This window comes from Rhinatrema bivittatum, chromosome 5 (genome assembly GCF_901001135.1).
Source record: "Rhinatrema bivittatum chromosome 5, aRhiBiv1.1, whole genome shotgun sequence".
NCBI lineage: Eukaryota > Metazoa > Chordata > Amphibia > Gymnophiona > Rhinatrematidae > Rhinatrema > Rhinatrema bivittatum.
In genome coordinates this window covers 282,088,986-282,113,747 of record NC_042619.1, presented here as the reverse complement: position 1 = coordinate 282,113,747, position 24,762 = coordinate 282,088,986, and the positions used below count along the sequence as shown (strand labels likewise).

At 48.1% G+C, this 24,762-nt stretch overlaps 1 protein-coding gene across 1 annotated transcript in view; it reads right to left on the bottom strand.

The window, feature by feature from the left end:
- Positions 1–24,762, bottom strand: part of LOC115092431 (disintegrin and metalloproteinase domain-containing protein 9-like) — a 489,095-nt gene that overhangs the window by 142,678 nt on the left and 321,655 nt on the right. The window contains exon 5 of the mRNA XM_029603264.1: positions 22,884–23,011. Coding sequence (XP_029459124.1) covers positions 22,884–23,011 — 128 coding nt within the window. The remainder of the gene's footprint in view (positions 1–22,883; positions 23,012–24,762) is intronic.

Here is a 24,762-nt window from a genome sequence, read left to right as displayed (position 1 = left end):
CTGGCATCGACTGCCCTCGATGGATGCATTCTAACATAGATGCCCATGGATGAAACACCTGGGCATCGGTGTCCATCGATGCAAAAGGACCTAGCACCGATGCCATCGACGGACAAGCCATCCGGCACCGATGTCCATCGATGGACAAGCCATCCGGCACCGATGTCCATCGATGGGGACCATCCGGCACCGATGTCCACCGATGGGGACCATCCGGCATCGATGCCCACCGACGAAATCGATGTGGCACTGATGCCCACCGATGGAAAAGGGCTGGACATCGGTGGGGAGGATGGGGCATCGATGGCATCCCCAAAAAGGGGGGTGGCATCGATGAAGTGACCCTGGGATCGTTAAAAAGTGTCTCGGGCAACGGTGGCGGCGACCCGAGTATGCATGGCAGTGACTAACAGCGTGTGCGTCAATGGCATGCATCCGGGTAGGGACGGCACCGAGGAAGCCCAAGGAAAAAAAAAACAGTGCGTAGGAGGAAAAAAGCCTGGTAGCACTGAAAAGCAAAAAACATGGATAAAGGCATCAGGGCACCTTGGGGGGAGGGGCGCTGATGACATATAAAAGCCCAGGGCGGTTTAGGAGGGTACCGGTGTAGCGATAGGGTATCGACTGCGTGAGGGTACCAGGGAACGAAGGACTTGAAGCTACAGAGGTCCTAAAGTTAAGGAAAAAATCCCTACCCCACTAGCATAAGCAAGCAGAGTGTCACAGAGATACTCGCAAGCTGTTTAAAGCTAACTGAAAAATGGGGGAAGGGAAGGCTTTAGTCAGTTAACAGCCTTAAGATAGTGACAGGAACCGACCGAAAAAAATAAGAATTAGTACTCACCGAGCGTCGTAAAAACGTACGCGGAGGGAGACCTGTGCAGGGAAAAGTGTTTTTTGAAGTGAAAAGTTAAGTGTTTCCATGAGGTAATTAGTTAAAAAAATCCTCACAGAGCTCCAACCGCTATGCTGACTGCAGAGCGGAAAAAAGAAGACTGAGGGAGACACCTGTGGCTCACAGGGATAATTGCAGGCTGGGCATGCTCAGTGCACCCAGTGTGCCAGTGTCAGTCAAAGCTTGTTGAAACTTTGACAGAAAAGTTTTCCGTACAGGGCTCCATCCTGATGATGTCACCCATTTGTGAGGACTACCATCCTGCTTGTCCTGTGAGAAAAGGCGGATAGGTAACTAGAGCCTACAACTCACTAACTCTGCGAGCAGATGTGATTGCCAAAAGAAAAACCACTTTCCATGTGAGATATCAAAGATCACAGGATTGGAGAGGCTCGAATGGTGGTTTCATGAGCCGACCCAAAACCAGGTTGAGGTCCCAAGAAGGGGCCGGAGGGCGCAGTAGAGGTTTGAGGTGGAGCAAGCCCTTCAAAAAGCGTGTCACAAGAGGGTTGTACTGAAATGGGTACATTCCCAACACCATTATGGAAGGCGGCCACCGCACTGACATGCATCCTAATGGAAGTTTTTAGACCTGACTCTGATAAGCCAGAGATAGTCTAGAAACTTCGTGGAGAACAGGTAAAAGGATCAAATGACATTGAGGAACACCATGACTTAAACCTGTTCCATTTGTAAAAATAGGATTTTCTCGTGGAAGTCTTTCATGAAGCAATCAGGACACAGGAAACTGGCTCCGAGAGGTTGAGTGGCTGAAGAATTAGCCTTTCAACATCCAGGCAGTCAGGGACAAAGCCTGAAGATTGGGGTGTCGAAGGCACCTGTTGTTCTGGGTGATCAGAAGCGGGTCCTTCGCCAGGGGAATGTGCCTGCGAATGGAGAGGTCATGAAGAATCGGAAACCACACTTGGCATGGCCAGTGAGGAGCTATGAGGATCATGGTTCCCTTGGCCTGTCATAACTTCACGAGAGTCTTCAGAAGAAGTAGAAGTGGAAGGAATGCGTATAGGAGACCGGTGGCCCATGAGAGGGAGACTGCGTCTCTTGGTTGTGAGTGTTGGCTGCGAGAGAGAAAGCAAAAGTTCTCTACTTTGTGGTTTTGAGCTGACACAGAGGTCTACATGAGGATAACCCCAATGTTGGAATATTGAGTTTGCTACTATGGGGTTGAGAGACCACTCGCGTGCCTGAAAGGTGCAACTCAGCTTGTCTGCCAACACATTGTACACTCCCAGAAAGTAGGTGGCCCTGAGGTCCATCGAGTGGGAAAGGGCCTCCGCCCATATCTGTGCTGCTTCCTGACACAAGTAGGTAGGAGCCCGTTCCTCCCTGCTTGTTGATGTACCACATGGACACCTGGTTGTCTGTATCTGGATGACCTGGTTGGACAGGTGATCCCAAAACACCCTGAGAACATATCTGATTGCTCGTAGCTCTAGGAAATTTATTTGGTGTTTGGCTTCCTCTGGAGACCAAGCTCCCTGGGTTTGCAAACTGGCAACATGTGCTCCCCAACTGAGGTTGGAAGCATCGGGGGTAAGAGTTATTTGAGGATTTGGAGCCTGGAAGGGCAGGCCTTGGAGGAGATTGATCTGATTTTTCCACCAAGCTAGAGACTGACAAAGTGGACAATGGCTGATAGTGGTTGAACGGACTGAGTCTATTGTGACCTTAGAGTCCACTGCATGACTCGCATGGCCAAGCGGGCCATTGGGGTAACATGTACCAAGGACACCATGTGTCCCAGCAGGATGAGGAAATGGCATACAGTTGAGCGGTGATGAGACTGTAGCTGGTGTGCGAGAGAAATGAGAGCGAGAGCTTGTTGTCGAGCCATAAATGCCTTTGCTTGTAAGGTGTCCAAGTCTGCCCCTATGAATGATAAATAAAGTTTGAGATGGGACTAAGCAGGATTTCGTGTAGTTGACGAGAAATCCTAGCGAAATCAGAGTGTGTAAAGTAAGACGTAGGGATGACAGAGCAGCTTGCTGAGTGGGAGCCCTGATCAACCAATCATCGAGATAGGGGTAGGCATGGACACCTTGAGTCCTGAGGAATGCTGCTACTACTACGAGGCACTTGGTGAAGACTCGTGGAACAGATGCCAGGCCGAATGGAAGCACTTAGTATTGATAGTGCTGTGGGCCTACCAGGAATTGCAGAAATTTGCGATGAGACGGAGTTATTGCAATATGTGTGTAAGCATCCTGGAGGTCTAAAAAGCAGAACCAGTCTCCTCTTTGCAGAAGAGGAAGGAGGGAACCCAAGGTTACCATCTTGAACTTTTCTCGTTGGAGGTACTTTTTGAGGGCATGCAGGTCCAGAATTGGATGAACGCCAACTGACTTTTTGGGGATTAGAAAGTACCAGGAATAGAATCTGAGGCCCTGTTGGGAGTAGGGCACTGGTTCGAATGCTCTGGATTGAAGGAGGAGGGAGACCTCCTGATCCAGGATTAGTGAATGGTCTGATGTTCCCCACGTCAGCTGAGGTGGGGAATCCGGTGGGACGGAGAGAAAGTTCAGGTGATATCCTTGAGAGATTATGGCTAGGACCCACTAGTCCGAGGTGACTGTGAGCCATATGTTGTTGAAATGACACAATCAGTCTCCCACTGGTACATGCGGCAGTAGAAGCTGGCTGCTGCTCTCTATGCAGGAGTCAAAAACCGGAAGCAGGGCCCGGCTGAGGAGCTGCTTGTGGTATTTGCTTATGAGGTTGTCTGGACTGGGCCTTTTGGAAAGGCCTCATAGAGCGACCTCTAGACGGTGGTGGATAGGACTTCTTTGGACGATAGAACGACTTTTTGGAGTCCTTCCTGTTGTGTTCGGAGTTGGCAGTCTGCTTGGGAGTTAGCAATCTGTTATCTCCGGAGTTGCGGAGTTAGCAATCTGTTATCTTCGGTGATGGATGGCTGCTTGAGAGACAGCAGTCCGAAGGTATTTGTGGGTGGATCCTTGGACCAGTGGCAGATGACCACGCCCTCGAGGAAAGACCCTGAGAGGGACCACCGGTCAGGCGTAGCATATGGAGACACACACACACGAGTTCTTTATTAGACAGTATACTGAACCACCAGAGTGGCAGTAGTGAGCTGGAATACCCAGCTGGGCTGCAGTCCCTCAGATGCTGGAACAGCGATCCCTGGAGGCTGGACTGAAGAGAAACTGAAATAAAGTGAGTAGACAGGGTATGCAGAGTTCATGTACAGAACTCTGCATACCCTGTCTATTCACACAATGTCCCATAGAAGCCCAGAAGCTGGAAAGTATAGGCCCTTGAGGAGCGAGTACCTGTCCCAGGGAAAGCTCTGAGAGAGCGATGGTAATTCACTGAGGTAGTTTGGCAGTGAAGACTTCCAGGCAGAAGAGAGTTCAGCAACAAGTCCAGGAACATAGGCCCTCGAGGAGCGAGTACTGGTTCCAGACTGTAACCTGCAAAACAAGCAGAGAGCGAGGCCCCCGAGGAGCAGGTACCCCTGGTAAGTCCGAGGAGGCAGAGTAGCTCAGATAGAATGAATCCTTATCCATATCCTTGCTAACTTATAGAAACATAGAAATGACGGCAGAAGAAGACCAAATGGCCCATCCAGTCTGCCCAGCAAGCTTCACACATTTTTTTCTCTCATACTTATCTGTTTCTCTTAGCTCTTGGTTCTATTTCCCTTCCACCCCCACCTTTAATGTAGAGGGCAGTGATGGAGCTGCATCCAAGTGAAATATCTAGCTTGATTAGTTAGGGGTAGTAGCCGCCGCAATAAGCAAGCTACACCCATGCTTATTTGTTTTACCCAGACTATGTTATACAGCCCTTATTGGCTGCTTTTCTTCTCCCATGCTGTTGAAGCAGAGAGCCATGCTGGATATGCATCGAAAGTGAAGTATCAGGCACATTTGGTTTGGGGTAGTAACCACCGTAACAAGCCAGCTACTCCCCGCTCTGTGAGTGCGAACCCTCTTTTCTTCTCCCCTGCCGTTGAAGCAGAGAGCTCTGCTGGATGTGTGAAGTATCAGTTTTTCTTCTCCCCTGCCGTTGAAGCAGAGAACTATGCTGTATATGCATTGAAAGTGAAGTATCAGGCTTATTTGATTTGGGGTAGTAACCGCCGTAACAAGCCAGCTACTCCCCTCTTTGTGAGTGTGAATCCTTTTTACCACATTTCCTCTTGCTGTTGAAGCTTAGAGCGATGTTGGAGTCACAGTAAGCATGTGTATGTTTATTTAATAAGGATATTGTCTCCAGGCAGTAGCCATCATTCTGGCGAGTCACCCACTCTTCATTGGCAGCCTCTTGACTTTATGGATCCACAGTGTTTATCCCACCCCCCTTTGAAGTCCTTCACAGTTCTGGTCTTCACCACATCCTCCGGAAGGGCATTCCAGGCATCCAGTCATATGGACCTCAAGGAAAATAACAATTACTATACAGAAATCAAAGACTGACCAAGAAGGAAGGGGTACCACGCTATCACTCTTGAAAGTTCCAGCCTGTGATACTTGCCCAATTGACAATATGAGACACTATATGGCAGTTAGGCCTAAGGGAGGCGAGCACCTGTTGATTCACGCAGACGCATCACCACTTACCAGATTCCAATTCTCGGCAATATTAAAAGCATCTATTATAAAAATGAAGTTGGACCCTAAAAAGTTCACATCACATTCGTTCAGGATTGGTGCAGCCACAAGCGCAGCGCAAGCTGGTCTACAAACAGATGCTATCAAGAAAATTGGGCGTTGGAGATCCAACGCTTTCAACTCTTATGTCCGACTCGATAGGGTGGGCATTGCGAACAAGCATTCATAACTGCTCGTGTTAACCAGCATTCTTAATTGTTTTTACAGATGGCCGGCAGAAACAGAATATTGCATGGATTATCGGCCACTCTTATGTCCGATGGGCGGCTAAGAGAGCTCGTGACCGGCCTTACGGACTTCACTTGGGCATGGCGCACAAAGACTGGCGCATCGAGTGGATGGGTAAACCAGGCATGCACTGGGATCAGTTACTGCCCTTGATGCGGCAACTAAAGAACTTGAGGGCACCACCCGATGTTGTTATAATGCATTTGGGAGGCAATGATTTGAGATCAGTCACATGTAAGCGTTTGATTAGAATGGTAAAATGTGACATTGCCGAAATTTTGCATCTATACCCAGGTGCGGTCATATGTTGGTCCGATATTATTCCCAGACCCAAATGGAAAGAGTCAAAATTATGGGGCCGTGGGAGAAAGAAGCTTAATAGACAGATTGGTTCATGGATACAAAAAATTGGGGGACATCAGATAAGGCATCAATGGGCCGATGACATGTCCCCTGGACTGTTCCGCCCGGATGGGATACACCTATCCGACATCGGATACGACATCTTCAATATCACTCTACAAGATGTCATTGAGGCACAACATAGGTAAAATGGCCACAGCTTTTATTGAATGGGGGTCACGAGGCAAGGGTCCTCCCTACCTCATGTTTTGGACTTGATCTGTTAGCAAATACTGAGACCTTAAATATCAGTCGCGGGTGACGTCGCACCATTGCCGGTATATCAATTGGGGCCGCACCGCGTGCCCGCCCCTAAGCCTCTTGAGAACATGGTGGTTTGCTGCGTGGAGCCAGTCTGGGGAACACCGGAGAACTTCGGCAGAAGACGCCGCGGTAGCCATTCCTCCTGCGGGCGAAGAGGGAGGCACCAACGAGGTAAGGAGGGTGGAGAAAAGGCGTCGGGCACCGATGGACACAACATATCCTAAATGGTTGTTTGGTCGACTATTCAGAAGGCATCAGAGAGAGTTGGCAAAGGGTCTAATGATGCTTCTTGAGTTGCGCCACCGTTTGCTGGATCTGTTCACCAAACAGATTGTCTCCGATGCAAGGCAGATCGGACAATCTGTCCTGGACTTCAGGGCCATCTTCTTGCAGAAATAGCAGCTGTAGAATCCCTGGAAGTGATGTCGGAGATGTCATAAGAGGACTTTATTTCATGTTTTCCCGCTTCAAATCCTTTGTGAACTAGGGCTTGCAGCTGTTCCTGGAATTGCTGAGGGAGAGACTCCGCAAAGTCCTGTATTTGCTTGAATAGGACCCTGTTTTACTGGGTCATATAAAGTTGATAAGATGCGATCCGAGAGATAAACATTGATCCCCGCAAGACACGCCGTCCAATGGCATCCAGGAATTTCTGCTCTTTGCCTGGAGGGAAGGAAGAATGGGGCTTTAAGCGCTGTGCCCTCTTTTGGGCAGATTCCACCACCACAGATTGGTGATCCAGTTGAGGTTTTTGGAACCCTGGAGCTGACTGGACCAAGTATGTGGTATCTGCTTTCCGGTTGACTGGTGCTACCGAACCAGGGTGTTCCCAATTCTTCTTGAGAAAATCCAAAAGAACTTGATTGATAGGGATGGAGGTGATTTCTTTGGGGACATCCAGAAATTGTAACAGCTTCATCATTTGATGTCTATCGTCTTGCTCAGTCTGTAATTGGAAGGGAACCAACTCAGACATTTCCTTCACAAAATTGATGAATGATAAGTCCTACGGAGGAGAACGCTTCCTGCTTTCAGTGGGAGAGGGTGGTGATGGTAAATCATCGGAGTCTGGAGACGAATCGTCGGTCCAGGTGTCATAGGGATCAGCACCTGTCCCTCTAGGAACCTGAGAGAGACGGGATGAAGGTATTCCAGAAGGTCCCGGTCTAGGCTCTGAAGGCATCAAGGGAGCGACTGGAGGCACCGATGAAGGTATCAAGGGCACCGATGCAGGCATCGAGGGCATCGATGGACAGATCAGCAGTGCCGATGGCCGCACCGGCATTGATAGTTGAGGTATCTTCAGGAGTCCCGATGGAGGAAGACGGAACGGTGTTTCTTCTCCCGATGACAGAACAAGTGGAGAAGGCACCAGAGCCATCAGTGACCTGGAATCCATCGGTGGAAAAGCGGCTATAAGCGCTTCCATCCTCGAGAGCAGTGGTGCTAGCGCTGCCGGAATGGGATCGGTGATCAGTTCCGCAATCGGTACCGGGGTCGGCATTGGAGGAACCTGGAACCTTTGCATCGCCTTGTTGATGGCCTCCTGAACCATCCGGTCCAGCTCTTCACGGAGACCTGGAGCAACCAGCCCCAGCTCCTGAAGGGAAGAAGGAGGCAGAGGCGTAGCCGGAGGGACCACCATTAAAGGCAGAGTTGTGGCTCCCAATACCCATCCGGGTGAGGGTTGCCTCGGTGACCCGGTCTCAGAAAGCGTCGATGCCTTTTCTGGATGGGGTTTCTTCGATGGCAGCTCAGACGATGGCGAGGTCGATGATTTTCCTTCATCGATGGTCCGAGGCTTTCGGTGTCAATGCCAATGCTTCTCTCTACGATCCCCTCGGTCCTGAGGGGGCGCAGAGGTAGTCGTTGGCTGGGAAGTCGTCGATGCCGGCCAGACACCGGCCGGTGCCCGATGCTGGCACGAAGTGGATGGTGCCGGTTCAGACGACGTCGAAGCAATAGATGGCATCAGAGTTTGAGAATGAAAGAGAAGTTCCATCTTCTCCATTCTGGCTTTGTGACCTTTAGGTGTCATTAAGGCCCATTTTGTGCAAGTCAGGACATCATGCTCACATCCGAGGCACATTATACAGACTTTATGGGGGTCTGTTATGGACATGGTGCGAGCGCAGTCAGGGTACCGATGGAACCCCGACGCCATGGCCTTTGAAAAATTGAGCCGCGGTCAGGTCGACGGCCAGTAGGCCGTGAGGGCCAAACTCTACGGGAATCGATCGGAATCGGGTAAAAAACTTACCGGAGTACTACCCCTGTGGGGTATGAAAGTTTGAAGTAATTCTGTGAGGAAAATTCCTGTCAGGAATCTCTAAGAGCTCCTTAACCCACGTGGCTACTGCGGCGCGGGAAAAAGACGACTGAAGGGGGACCCCTGCTGGCTGCAGGTTTAGTGCCATGCTGGGCATGCCCAGTAGGTGCCAGTCAAAGTTCTAGAAACTTTGACAAAAGTGTTCCATGATTGGGCTCCATCCTGTGATGTCACCCATATGTGAGGACTACCATCTGGCTTCTCCTGTGAGAACCACAAGACCAAAGGTGCACTGTGATTAACTATGCTTAAAATAATTTGGACTGGCACACAGCTTTCTTTACATGTCATGTAAGCACTTGAATCATTACTAATGCTGTCTACTAGTCATATACAACACTAGTGGCCTAATCTGTGTTATGGAATTGGTGTGTGAAGGCATGTGCACCTTAAAAGAATCAGTCAAATGTTATTATAGTTAAATGACTATAATAACAACATGTAAAGAGCAGTCACTATAATAATCCTAACCCTTCGTCCAGATGGTGACACACATCTAGGCATCCTAAAGCACCCAGCGCAGGATATATAAAGCAAATGACAGATATAGGCCAAGCCCTCTCTGGATTCCATATAACATGTTGTAACCATTCTAACCTAGCTGCTCCTCTTTCTAGCTGTGCTTTATGGAAATAAGGGCTGGGATGTGTGCAGTCAAGCTTATGGAAAGAACATTAATGTGAGATATAGTAGAAAATTGGCATATTTAAAATGCCAGGAAAGTGAGCATAAGGAAGCCATCACTGGCTCTGAAAATGATTACTCAATCTCTTATGCAGCCTGCCCTGCAGAGCCTATGAAAATATGATGCATGTGGGTATGTTCATATGCATACAGGTGTCTGCTGCTTTTTCATTGACAAGCATGAGAGGTACATGCATAATGAGTTTAAGTGGTTGCTTCAGTATTTAAGTAGCAGCATGCCCATCCTTAAATATTTTACTTTATAGACAACATGTGATAACAGTCATAGAGCCCAAGGCATTGCACTGCTAGCATACAGTGGGGTGCAATTACATTCTATTCACAGTCACCTCCTTACCCTTCATTATTTCCAGAGAGTCATCTGACTCATCTAGGCCTTGATTCTATGTGCATATAAGTCCAGCAACTCTTTCAAGACTCAAAACTTGTCACAAGAACATAAAAACATAAGAAATTGCCATACTAGGTCAGACCAAGGGTCCATCAAGCCCAGCATCCTGTTTCCAACAGTGGCCAGTCCAGGCTACAAGTATCTGCAAGTACCCAAACACCCAAGTAGATACCATGCTATTGATGCCAGTAACAGCAGTGGCTATAACCTAAGTCAACTTGATTAATAGATGTTAATGGATTTCTCCTCCAAGAACTTATCCAAACCTTTTTAAAACCCATCTACACTAACTGCACTAACCACATCCTCTGGCAACAAATTCCAGAGCTTAATTGTGCATTGAGTGAAAAAGAATTTTCTCAGATTAGTTTTAAATATGCCACATGCTAACTTCATGAAGTGCCCCCTATTCCTTCTATTATATGAAAACAAATAACCAATTCACATGTACCCATTCTAGATCTCCCATGATTTTAAAGACCTCTATCATATCCCTCCTCAGCCGTCTCTTCTCCAAGCTAAACAGCCCTAAAGGACAGATGTCACCATACACAATTATCTTCCATGATAAGATGTTGTTGATCTGACTCCGCGGGCGGAGTTAGCAATCTGTTCTAGATCTGACTCCGCGGGCGGAGTTAGCAATCTGATGTATTCCGTGGGCAGAGTTAGCAATCTGAAGTGAACGTAGTGAACAGTCTGCTGGGGAGAAGCACTCAGTCGATGACATGCTATCTGATGGGAGGAGCAATCAGATAGTATTAGCAATCTGAAGTGAGTGAGCTGCTGGAGTAGCAATCTGTAGGAATCTGTGTTGCAGGCTTCTGCAGGAGGGAGGAGCTAGCAATCTGTAGTGTCTCAGTTATCGTCCTGCTAAGGAGTTAGCAATCTGAAATGAATCTGTTATGGTTGTGGGTGGATCCCTGGGCCTTTGGCAGATGACCTCGCCCCCGAGAAGCGGGAACCTCTGGTAAGTCTGAGGAGGCAGAGTAGCTTGGGGGAGTAGTCCGAAGGTAGCGAGACACATTCCCATACCAACCCCTTGCTAACTCAGTTTGATAATGCAAATAGAGACCTTTAAATATTGGAAGCGGAGAGACCACCAGAGACAGACACACATTAGTTATTTTATTAAACAGGTTTTGAAACCACAAGAGGTGGCAGTAGTGAGCTGATATGCCCAGCAGGGCTGAAGTCCCTCAGGTACTGGAACAGCAATCCCAGGATGGCTGAGCTGTTGAGAAACTATAGAAAGTGAGTAGGCAGAGTAGGCAGAGTTCATGAACAGAACTAGATTAAAGTTCTAAAGTTAAAATTAATGTTTTTATCCCCTTGTTTTGTGTAAACCGATCTGATATGGTTATGACCATGAAGGTCGGTATAGAAAAGAGTTAAATAAATAAATAAATAAAAAGATGACAAAACTCACATAAGGAAGCTCAGGAGCTGGAAAAGATTAGGCCCTCGAGGAGTGAGTACCTTGTTCCAGGGTAGGCTTTGAGAGAGCGATGGTAACTCACAATTGATTGTAGTAGCGATAGCTTCCAGGCAGAAGAGAATCTTCAGAGTGCCCAGGAACATGGGCCATCGAGGAGCGAGTACCGGTTGTAATCTGTAATCTGAAAGTAAAGAAAAGAGTGAGGCCCCCCGAGGAGCAGGTACCTCTGGTAAGTCTGAGGAGGCAGAGTAGCTTGGGAGAGTAGTCCAAAGGTAGCGAGACACATTCCCATACCAACCCCTTGCTAACTCAGTTTGATAATGCAAATAGAGACCTTTAAATATTGGAAGTGGATGACGTCATCTCAGGGGGACGCACCTGAGGTTCGCGCCCTTGCTGGTACATCAATCAGAGCGCGAGCGCGCGCCCTAGGTCTTCAGGCAACATGGCGGATCTGCAGTGTTGAGCCGGTCAGGGGACGCTGGAGGGAGATGGCATGGAGACGCCGCAGCAGCCAACCGTCCATCAGACTCGGAGGGAGTCACCACAGAGGTAAAGAGGGCGGAGTGAGGGCGTCGAGCAGTGACGGACGCAACATAAGAATAGCCAATGTCCAGGACTAACAGGAAAAGTAGCACTCAATGATACTGTGATGAACCTGGCTACCACGCCATGTGATTTTCCCCTCAACATGCAAGGAGACACTCTGGATCCTCCTATAGATTGTGGATCATCTGAACAGGGATGGCATATCGGATATCTATATTGTGAAACATGCAGCAAACCAGCACAATCTATGCAACAGTGTGAAGGTCATGCATTGTTGCTCCCGCTGGTTTATATAACCATTGAAAATGACTTTTTAATACACCAAAGGTAAGTTTCCGACTGGGCAAGTTGACTTAAAGCCTCAGGGGTAGATTTTCAAAGGGGTACGCGCGTAGGATATGCGCGTACCCCCTGAAAACCTACCCCAAACCCCCCCTGCGCGTGCCGAGCCTATTTTGCATAGGCTTGGCGGCGCGCGCAAGCCCCAGGCTGCGCGTAAGTCCCGGGGCTTGCATGAAGAGGCGTGCCGGGGGGTGTGTTGGGGGGCGTGGCGTTCGTGACGTGGCGTTTCGGGGGCATGGTGCGGGTGATGTGACGTTTCGGGGGCGGTGCCGCAGGCGTGGTTTCGGCCCGGGGGCGTTCCGGGGGCATGGCCGCGCCCTCTGGAAGAGCCCGCGGGTCGGGTGATGGCGTGCCAGCAGCCCGCTGGCACGCGCAGATTTACATCTGCCTCCGGCAGGCGTAAATCCTCCGATAAAGGTAGGGGGGGTTTAGGTAGGCACAGGGAGGGGAAGGTGAGGGGAGGGCGAAAGAAAGTTCCCTCCGAGGCCGATTTCGGAGCTGGCCTCGGAGAGAACGGAGGCAGGCTGCGCGGCTCGGCGCGCACAGGCTGCCCAAAATCGGCAGCCTTGCGCGCGCCGATCCCAGATTTTAATGGATACGTGCGGCTACGCGCGTATCTATTGAAATCCCACGTACTCTTGTTCGCGCCTGGTGTGGGAACAAAAGTTCGCGCTCGCACAAAATTCTAAAATCTACCCCTCATTGTATCTCCTCTCTACAGGTATGTTAGGAAGAATGACTAGTGTGAGAAGCTATGTCCTGCAGCCATATCCAGCATCAACTGCGGCAAAGAAATTTGGCACGGGTCATGAGGACAGCTGGAATTTTTAACTTCTAAGCTTGCCCACACCATTATGAAACATGATCATTTGATTTACTTCAGCATAGTGCAGCAATTTCTCCAAAGAAAGTACATGCAGCCAAAGGCTAATTTTATGAACTTATGAAATATAAAGTTGCCGCTGATCAAGATCCATAGAGACCAGCATCCTTTATCCAACAGTAGGCTTTTTCAGTAGGAAATGCTCCAATTATCATTGAAATCCCTGCTATGCTAGTCACCTTCACTACAACCTATGGTTTAAGATTCAACACCTTTACAGTGCTCATAGTTAAGAAGTACTTTATAATTTATGTTGTGCATCTAATTGTTCCTTTTGGGAAGTGTACCCTTGTACTCTTATTTGAAAGGGAACATATATATACATATTAGAGTTATATATTAGATCTGTCTGAAGAATGTTCTAGTGGGCATATAACCAATCACTATGACATAGAGCTATGATTAATCTTTCAGTATGCCCATGCACATTTCTGGAGACTTTTTTTGGGGGGGAAGGGGACAAAAATATGTGATAGTTCAATTTGCATGTAACACTTTGGCACCTAGCTATGAAATATTATTTTTTATATATATACAACCATTAAATGTTTAGAGTCCTAGGCTGGAACCTATATGATTTATTTCCTAGCCAGTTCTGCTATATGTGCCTTCCACACTGTATTTCATATCTTCCCATTACCTAGATTCAGTGTACATACATACTGTGTGTGACATGAGAAATAGATGAGGCATGCACACACATATATATGGTAAACATTAACTTATAGCAAATGTTGCTTACCTGATGTAACAGGTGTTCTCACAGGACAGCAGGATGTTAGTCCTCACAAATGGGTGACATCGAGGATGGAGCCCAACCACGGAAAAACTTCTGTCAAAGTTTCTGGAACTTTGACTGGCCCCTACTGGGCATGCCCAGCATGGCACCAACCCTGCAGCCAGCAGGGGTCCCCCTTCAGTCTTGTTTCAAAGCTACAGGCAGTGCCGAAAAAATAAAATAAGAAAACGAACCCAACACCGCGGGGCGGCGCACGGGTTTCGTGAGGACTAACATCCTGCTGTCCTGTGAGAACACCTGTTACATCAGGTAAGCAACATTTGCTTTCTCACAGGACAAGCAGGATGGTTGTCCTCACAAATGGGTGAGTACCGAGCTAGGGATGTCCGAACGTGCACCAAAAATACCCAACGGCGTGCAACAGGCACAACAACTGGGGTGGAATTTGGTAGAGGACATACGCTCCCCACCGGGTAGGCGGAAGGGTGTTGGTACGTCATGTTGGAAAAAGGTTACGCAAGACAGACTGGCCGAAGATGGAATCCTGTCTTCCAGCTTTGTCCAAACAGTAGTGGGCTGCGAATGTATGGAGAGAACTCCAGGTAGCAGCCCTGTAGATGTCAGGAAGCGGCACCGATCGAAGGTGAGCTACTGAAGTTGCCATGGCCCTCACAGAGTGTGCCTTAACACGGTCTTGAAAGGGAATGCCAGCTTGCTGATAGCAGAAAGAGATGCAGTCCGCCAACCAGGAGGAAAGAACCTGCTTACCCACAGGCTGCCCTAACTTGTTAGGATGGAAAGAGACGAATAATTGAGTGCTCTTTCTGTGGGTAACTGTACGGTCTAGATAGAAAGCTAGAGCACGTTTACAGTCGAGGGTATGCAGAGTCTGTTCCCCCGGAGTTGGAGTGGGGCCTGGGAAAGAAAATAGGTAGTATGATGGATTGATTAATATGAAACTCCGAAACTACCTTAGGTAAGAATTTAGGGTGAGTGCGGAGTACCGCCCTGGTCCTGCAGGAGTTTAGTGTAAGGCGGGTAGGTAACTAGGGCCTGTAACTCACTAACCCTGCGAGCTGAAGTGATAGCCAAAAGGAAAATCACTTTCCATGTGAGATATTTAAGGTCACAGGAGTGAAGAGGTTCGAAGGGTGGTTTCATAAGGCGACCAAGAACCAGATTAAGGTCCCAAGATGGGGCCGGAGGACGTAAAGGTGGCTTCAAATGGAGCAAGCCTTTGAGAAAGCGTGTTACAAGGGGTTGTACTGAAATAGGAACACCCCCGATACCTTTATGGAAGGCAGCTACCGCACTGACATGCATTCTAATGGAAGAGGTCTTTAGACCAGATTCTGACAAATGCCAAAGATAGTCCAAAAATTTAGGAATTGGACAGGAAAGGGAATCAAGGGACTGAGAAGTGCACCATGATGTGTACCTTTTCCACTTATAGGAGTAAGATTGTCTTGTGGAAGGCTTTCGTGAAGCGATGAGGACACGAGAAACTGAATCCGATATGTTAAGTGGTTGAAGGACTAACCTTTCAACATCCATGCCGTCAGGGACAAGGCTTGGAGATTGGGATGGAGGAGACATCCGTCGTTTTGAGTGATCAGATGCGGGTCCTTTCCCAAGGGAATGTGCCTGCGGATGGAGAGATCCTGGAGTATGGGAAACCACACTCGGCGTGGCCAGTGAGGTGCGATCAGGATCATGGTTCCCTTGTCCTGACGTAGCTTCACAAGAGTCTTCGACAGAAGAGGAAGTGGAGGGAATGCATAAAGCAGACCGGTTGACCACGAGAGGGAGAATGCATCCCTGGGCCGAGAGTGCTGAGTCCGAATGAGAGAGCAGTAATTGGCCACTTTGTGGTTCTGAGGGGACGCAAAGAGGTCTATGTGTGGATAACCCCATTGCTGGAAAAGAGAGGTCGCCACCAAGGGATTGAGTGACCACTCGTGTGGTTGGAAGACACGGCTTAGCCGGTCTGCCAAGACATTTTCTACCCCCGGCAAGTAGGTGGCCCTGAGGTACATCGAACGGGAGAGGGCTTCTGCCCAAATCTGCGCAGTTTCCTGACAGAGAAGGAAGGAGCCTGTGCCTCCCTGCTTGTTGATGTCCACATGGCCACCTGATTGTCCGTCTGAATCAAGATTACGTGATTTGATAGGCAATCTTGAAAGGCCCGGAGAGCGTATCGGATTGCCCGAAGCTCTAGGAAATTTATCTGGTGTTTGGCTTCCTCTAGAGACCAGAATCCTTGAGTTTGTAAATTGTTTACATGGGCTCCCCAGCCGACGTTGGAGGCGTCGGTGGTGAGAATTATTTGAGGATCTGGTGGATGAAAGGGCAAGCCTTGGAGGAGGTTGGATCGATTTGTCCACCAGGCAAGAGACAGACGGAGTGCATGGGTGATGCGAACAACGGTCGACAGAGGCTGTATGGCTTGTATCCATTGTGATTTCAGAGTCCACTGCATGACTCTCATGGCTAGACGGGCCATTGGAGTCACATAAACTGAAGAGGCCATGTGTCCCAACAGAATGAGGAATTGGCGAGCTGTTGCTGTGGGTTGAGACTGCAATTGGCAAGCTAGGGACACAAGGGTTTGGACACGTTGATGAGGAAGGAAGGCTTTTGCCTGTAAGGTGTCCAAGTCTGCTCCAATGAAGGATAAGGTTTGAGATGGGAGAAAGTAGGATTTCTCGTAATTGACAAGAAATCCCAGCAAAATTAGAGTTCGAATTGTCAGGGTCAGGGAGGACCGAGCGATTTGCTGGGTTGGGGCCCTGATCAACCAGTCGTCCAAGTAGGGGTATACATGGACGCCTTCCTTCCTGAGGAACGCTGCAACCACTACAAGACATTTAGTGAAAACTCGCGGTGCGGATGCTAGACCAAATGGGAGAACTCGGTATTGATAGTGGTTTTGGCCTACTAGAAATCGGAGGTATTTGCGATGAGACTGAGTTATCGCAATGTGGGTATAAGCGTCTTTGAGGTCTAGAGAGCAGAGCCAGTCCTCTCTTTGTAGCAGAGGTAGAAGCGAACCCAGGGTTACCATCTTGAACTTTTCTCTGTGAAGGTACTTGTTGAGGGCCCACAAGTCCAGGATTGGTCGAAGTCCTCCTGACTTTTTTGGGATCAGAAAGAACCTGGAATGGAACCCCAGTCCTTGTTGGGAAAGAGGAACGGGTTCTATAGCGTTGGACTGGAGGAGAAGAGATACTTCCTGCTCTAGAAGAACAGAGTGGTCGGTAAGTCTCCACGCTTGTAGAGGCGGAGGGTCCGCAGGAAGAGTTAGAAAGTTTAGATGGTAACCCTGTGCAATTATCGCTAGCACCCAATGATCTGTAGTGATATGATGCCATTTTTCTGTAAAGTGGCTTAGTCGACCTCCTACTGGTATGTTTGGAAGAGGGATTAGGCATCTGCTCTCTAATTGAAAGTCAAAACCCCGACGCAGGACCTGGTTGCGGAGCTGGTGTGGGTTTTTGCTTTCGAGGTTGGTGAGGCTGAGGCTTTTGATACGGCCTCGTTGACCTGGACTTGGTGTGTGGGGGATAATACTTCCGTGGACGGAAGAATGACTTTTTAGGTTCCTTCTTAAATGGTTGTTTAGAAGGGAAGTCAGAAGAAATCGATGAGAGCTGCTTAAGGGTCTCATGATGATCCTTTAATTCAGCAACTATTTGTTGAATTTGCTCACCAAACAAATTATCCCCTAAACAGGGCAGGTCGGAGAGCCTGTCCTGAACCTCCGGGCGAAGGTCAGAAGACTTAAGCCAAGCCCAGAGCCTTGCCGAGATGGCTGTAGCAGACAGCCTAGTGGAAGCATCGAATATGTCATAAGATGTTCGTATTTCATGCTTTCCGGCTTCAAACCCTTTAAGCACTAGGGTTTGAAGTTGTTGTTGGAATTGTTCTGGTAAGGTATCTGAAAATTCTTGTATCTGCTTAAAAATGACCCTGTTATATTGGGTCATGTATAGCTGATAAGAAGCTATTTTAGAAATAAGCATGGCCCCTTGGTAAACTTTTCTGCCTATGCTATCTAGGAACTTACTCTCCTTAGTGGGAGGTATGGATGAGTATGGCTTCATTCTTTTAGCTTTCTTTTGTGCTGACTCCACCACAACAGAGTGGTGGTCTAGCTGAGGTTTTTGAAAGCCAGGTGCTGACTGTACGAGGTAAGTAGAGTCCGCTTTTTTATTTACTGGAGCAACAGATCCAGGAGTTTCCCAATTCTTTTTTAGAAGGTCCAGAAAAACCTGATGAATTGGAATGGAAGTGATGACTTTTGGGGCATCCAAAAATTGGAGTAATTCCATCATTTGGTGCCTGTCATCTTGCTTCGATTGAAGCTGAAAAGGGACCAATTCCGACATTTCCTTCACAAAATTTGTGAAAGAGAGGTCCTCGGGAGGAGAACGCTTTCTGCTTTCAGCAGGAGAGGGTGGTGAAGGTAAATCAGAGGTATCCGTGGAAGAATTATCACCCCAGGTGTCATAAGGATCAGGTTGTTGACCTGTAGGACCCCGAGGGGGTTGGATACCTGAAGGACCCGGTTGAGGCTCCGAGAAACCCGAAGAAATCACCGGGGGCATCGAAAATCCCCTTGGAGGCATCGGTGCCAGCATCGAAGGCATCGTGGAGCTGATGTACGTATCGCCCCGGAGGAATGTATCGGTGGCAAGGGACGACATGGCACCGATGGAACTACTCCCGAAGGAGGAATTCGATACGGTGTTTCTGTACCCGATGAAGTTGGCATCGCGGAGCGCACCGGTGCTGTCGGTGACCCGGGTATTACCGGTGGAAGGGCGGTCATGAGCGCTTCCATCCGGGCGAGCAGCGGTGCCAGCGCTGCTGGAATCGGGTCGATGACTGGTTCCACTCTCGGTGGCGGAGTTGGTGCCGAAGGAGTCTGGAACCTTTGCATCGCTTTATCGATGGCCTCCTGGACCAGCCGGTCCAGTTCTTCCCGGAGACCTGGGGTAACAATACCCGGCTCCGCGGAAGAGGGAGGCTGAGGCTGAGCAGGCGGGACCACCGTCACCGGTGGAATCGCGGCCCCCAAACCCCGATGGGGTGAGGGTTGCCTCAATGTCTCAGAAACAGAAGTGGACGGTGCCGCTTCTGATCGAGACTTCTTTGGTGGTGGCTCGGACGGTACCGAGGTCGAAGACTTCGATTCCTCGATGGTCCGAGACTTGCGATGTCGATGACGATGCTTCTCCCTCCGATCCCCATGATCCTTGGGGGAAGGGACGGGGGTCGATGGCCGTGGAGACGTCGATGGCAGACGGTCACCGGGAGGTTGCCGACGATGGAAGGACTTTGACGGTGCCGGTTCCGAGGACGTCGATGCGATGGACGGCGTCGGAGTGTGAGCATGGAAAAGGAGTCCCATCTTCTCCATTCTGGCTTTGCGACCTTTTGGTGTCATAAGGGCACATTTGGTGCAAGTCAGGACATCATGCTCACTTCCCAAACATAATACGCAGACTCTGTGAGGGTCTGTGATAGACATGGTGCACGTACAATCCGGGCACCGACGAAACCCCGATGCCATGGCCATTGACCAAAAATTTAGCCGCAGGACGGTCAACGGCCAGCAGGCTGCGAAGGCAAAACTCGACGGTAGCCGGCGAAAAACGGCAAAAAAATTACCGAAACACCGCGGACTAAATGTAGATAGAGGAGGGACCCCTGTGGGGCATATTTAACTTCAAAGAAGTTCGAGAAGAATTTCCTGTCAGGAATGTGGTAAGAGCTCCTTCACCGCGTGGCAGCTGCTGCGCGGAAAAAAGAAGACTGAAGGGGGACCCCTGCTGGCTGCAGGGTTGGTGCTGTGCTGGGCATGACCAGTAGGGGCCAGTCAAAGTTCCAGAAACATTGACAGAAGTTTTCCCGTGGTTGGGCTCCATTCTCGATGTCACCCATTTGTGAGGACAACCATCCTGCTTGTCCTGTGAGAAATGACTTGTACATTTATAAATCTTTAATCCTGTCTTATATATTTGAATACTAATTTATTTCAACTTACATGACATTCTGTCTTATTTAATCTTATGTTGTTTTTTTTTATCACTGTTTGATCCCACCCTTATTATACATTGCTCTGTTTTAATTCTGCAATACGCCCTAGTTGACTAGCCCCATACTTTTCTTCCTCTCTTCTTCCTCTTTTATTGATTGTTCATTGTCCTCTGTAAAGCTCGTTAACTTTATTGATTGTTCATTGTTCTCTGTAAAGCTCGTTAGCTGCATTTTTTGTTTACTGTGAACCGATGAGATGTTCCCAAAGTTCATAGGTATATTAAAGCTTCTAAATAAATAAATAAATAAGTAAGTGTTAAATAACATATCAGTAGCTTACATGTGACATCCTGGCTGCTCGAGTACAAGGTCTGCAGACTGGTTTCTTGTATCCCCTTCAAATAGCAACATATAGTGACAAAGGATACACATTTTTGGTAATGACATCATCAGCTGATTCTGCTCTGACTGTGCACTCATTACTTCTGAGTCCCTCCTTTGTAGAGCTTACTAGTTTCTTGTTAGGAACCAACTATAACCCTGGGACTGTAGACTTTTAAATTTCTGGCACAAGGTTTTTGAGGATTTCTATATGACTAAGAAACTATTTTATTTAGTTTTCTTAAATGCCCGCTTTATTGGAACTCTAATTCTAAGGCCTCTCCAGATTAGCTCTGCTCTATGTCATCTAGCCAGAATGATTAGGCCTGGCATGGCCAGTTATGTATAGATACAAGTTAGGAATAAAACATGTTGCATACAAACAAGACACACACCAATTTCCCAGGCATTAGAAATATGCACATTGCTAGAGATTAGGGAATGAGGAACGGTTATTACCTAATAGCAAACCATGGCCAAACCTGCCCTCCTCAAAATACTCAAAACTTGCTAATTGCTGAAGAATATAGGCATCATGTATAGCTCCTAGGTACCTGGGCATAACATTAAGGATGCACATTTGTGCATCACACACCACTTGCATATTAAGGGGTAGATTTTCAGAGGGTTACGCGCATAATGTACGCGCGTAACCCCCGAAAACCTACCCCAAACCCCTCCTGCGCTCGGCGAGCCTATCTTGCATAGGCTTCCAGCGCACGCAAAGCCCCGGGATGTGCGTAAGTCCCGGGGCTTTCCTGGGGGGGGGGTGTCGGGGGGGCATGTCGCGACCGGCACGTCATCGAGAGCATGTCGGGGGCGTGACGCGGCCGGCACGTCATCCGGGGGTGTTCCAGGGGCGTGGCCGCAGCCTCTGGACCAGCCCCCGGACCGGAACATGGCGCATGGCAGCCGGCCTGGCGCGCGCAAAGTTACACCTGCCTCGAGTAGGCATAACTTGTTCAACAAAGGTGGTGGGGGGGTGTAGATAGGGCCGGGGGAAGGGGTGGGTTAGGTAGGGGAAGAAAGGGGAAGGTGGGGGGAGGCCAAAAGAAAGTTCCCTCTGAGGCTGCTCCAATTTCGGAGCTGCCTCGGAGGGAACGGAGGCAGGCTGTGCGGCTCGGCGCGCACAGGCTGCCAATTTTGGGCAGCCTTGCGCGCGCCGACCCCGGATTTTAATGGATACGCGCGGCTACATGCGTATCTATTGAAATCTCGCATACTCTTGTTCGCACCTGGTGCACGAACAAAAGTACGCGTGTGCACAAATTTATAAAATCTACCCCTAAGGAAGTGGAAGAGTTTTTGCTTGTGGAGGACCTCCTTCCAGTTATGGGGTGAGATGAGGGTTACATGAGTCCAGAACATGGAGAAACTGTACCATAGCATAGAAAACCCTCTTCAAGGTCATCAAGTCCTGTCTTTCAGTAGGGAATCTAATTTAAGTTTGAATGTGGCTGTATACAGCTCGCAGCACCTTATGCAAATACCTTGAAAACAATGCTTGTAATTTTCCCCTACAACTCCAAAAGTGGTTTGGAATGAGCCTGAAGCCATGAAATGCAGTGAAGACAACAGCTTCACAAGCCCTGGTATGGAATGGGATCTTTTGTAATGAGATCGAGGTCTGCTTATAGGTCGTCCATTATGGTTTGAAAGCTCAAGCTGTACTTCTTGATCATATGCTTCTCTGGTATACTCTGTAATATGATGCAGGGACAAAATATGCACTCCCTGCCATGGCTTCCTCCATGGCAATCCTTGATGTGGACCCTGATGCTCCACCTGTTCTGGTTGCTGCTCTGCACCCAGTGCTGGCTCTTTTCCAGGTTAGTATGTCAGCCTCCCTGCCCTCTTGGTGCTGCTGATTAGCTGCCTGAACCATCCAGTGTGCCAATAGACAACTTCCTAACATTGTGGCTCATGGAAGGCTGCCCTAGTAGTAAATGTTTTTTAATAGGCACAGGCCTCAATAAATGTGTCTAGGAGAGATCCAGAAAAGTATCACATGCATTATTTTGTCCAAAAACGACATAAAGCAAATGGATACGGTGTAGTTATTTTCCACATTTTTGCTTCCAAAATATATACTATTTTAACATGTAATATGAAAGGGGACCTTCATTTGCATAACATTCTTTATTTGCATGCACATTTGCAAATTTTAACATTTGCACACGACACTTTATTTAATGTATAATATTCCCAGGTATCAGATAATAAAGCTGTTTTAACACACAATAAAGCTGTAGTATGGCTTCATAAATATACCCTTAACCGGATAAGTAGCAATATTCAAACTTATTCAATTAAGTTAACCAGATAAGTTAAACTTGCTCAATAGACTTATCTGGTTAACTAGTAATTTATTCAGGGACGTTCAGCAGCATATCCGTGTGGCTGAATATTCCTGGCTAACTTACTTAAATGTTTAGATTTTAACATCTACCCTCTTCCTGTTTAAATGTCCTTTTTATGATAAAAAAGATTAAAGGCAAATTATCATTAAAACAATGTAGTCAGATACTGTACAGTAATAACTTACAGTATATGCTAGAAATTCAGCCTGAAGTGACTCTACAATAAACAACTGTATTACAGCTGAATAGTGATTCAAAAACAAAAACAAAAATTGCTTACCTTAATGTGGGAAACATAATGCATACAGAAAGAGGACATGGACAATTCATAGCATCATGAGCCATGTTGAGGTTATGTCCCACCTCATGTGCTAATATAACTGCAACTTTCTCTGCATCATCCATAAACTAAACAATGCAAAATCAGGAGAGAGATGAGTACAATTGTTATGAATTCTATTTAAATATGTTATTAAATGAAGCACAGCAGTTTAAAAAAAAAACCTCAATGTATCAGGAAACAGCAAAACTTAGATCTTTCAAGTGAAACTGGTATAGGAGCATGAAAAATAAAACATATTCTACTAAAAATAAAGAGGTTTTCATTTGGAATCTCACAGTACTTGCTATATTTACTGTCTCTTACTTTTGTTTCATACTTTGTTGGCCTTATTCCTGACTTGTATTTTTAGATATTGATATTCAAAAGATTTGTCTGGCTTACTATCAGGCCGATACAGTAAGGACACGTAAGAAAGAGTGCGGCAGTGCCGGGCGCACCCTCGTTTGCCGCGCGCACAATTTGGTTCACATACCGCCCGATACAGTATTCAAATGAGACGCAAATGCAAACGGCGTCCAAAGCGCGTCCATGAAGCGGTAGGCATGCGCAATCCATTTTACTGTATAGGGCGGTATACAGCACCTATACAGTATCCTGGGTGCACTGGTACCTGTCATTTGAAATGTCATTTGAAATGAAAGTGGATGGTTCTCCTACAGACCCGCTCCCTTGAGCACCTGGCTGGACGTCCAAGCCGGAAGTCCGAGGTCGCAGCTTAGACGTCCAGCCTAGGTGCTCAAGGCAGGGGGAAGGCCCATGAACGTCTGTCGGCATTGAAGCAAGTACCACACACTAGTTACTCACCAAAATACTCTTTCTTCATGTGCAGCTCCAGCTCCTTCTTTAGTTCCAGGGACTGACCGCACAGGCTGGAGCGTGGACTGGCCTGCGGCGGGCTGGCGCCATCAGCGTCAGGGTCGCCCGGGGCCCTGTAGTGCGAGTCCGAGTAGCTGGAGCGAGGGCCGACGTGCCGCTGGTCGAAGCCCATGCCGATGCCGCTGTACCAGTTGCTGCTGGGCTTGCTGCCGTTGTCGTAGCCGGTCAGGGCGCGGCGTGCGTTCATGCACCTTCCCGTTGCCTTGAGCGCCCGCCTGGACGTCCAAGTTGGGCGCTCAAGGCAGCGAGAAGGTGCATGAACGCATGCCGTGACCTCGGATGTCCAGCCAGGCGCTCAGGTCGCGGCGTGCGTTCATGCGCCTTCCCGCTGCCTTGAGGGCCCGCCTGGATGTCCAAGTTGGGCACTCAAGGCAGCGGGAAGGCACATGAACGCACGCCATGACCTCGGATGTCCAGCCGGGGGCTCAGGTCGCGGTGTGCATTCATGCACCTTCCCGCTGCTTGAGCGCCCGCCTGGACGTCCAAGTTGACACTGATTAGAAAGAACTACTTATCTAATTATAAACCAGAAGTTTCTATTTTCACGCGAAGTAAACTTTGCACCCTGTTACTTAGTACAGTTAAAGAGCTCTAGGCATGTTTATTTGTTTGGCCAGGATTAGAGATCATAGTTGCTCTAGCAGACAAAAGGAATTTAATTTGTTTAGTAATCTTGAGGGCTAGTTCTGGAAACACATTTGGAAATTAATATATTTAATAAAATAAAAAATCTACAGAAGCCTTTAGGAATAATAGTGAATTTATTACATTTATTTATAAACATTTGATAGTCCCCTTTTTCAGTAATAAGTTGTAGATAGCAAACCAGAAGATCCAATGTAAAATTGGTACTGCATATCCTTCTACACGGATGAGAATGTCTGCTTTAATTGCCTCCTAATTACATTTAAAAATTATAAATTGCTTTTTGTGGGGGTTT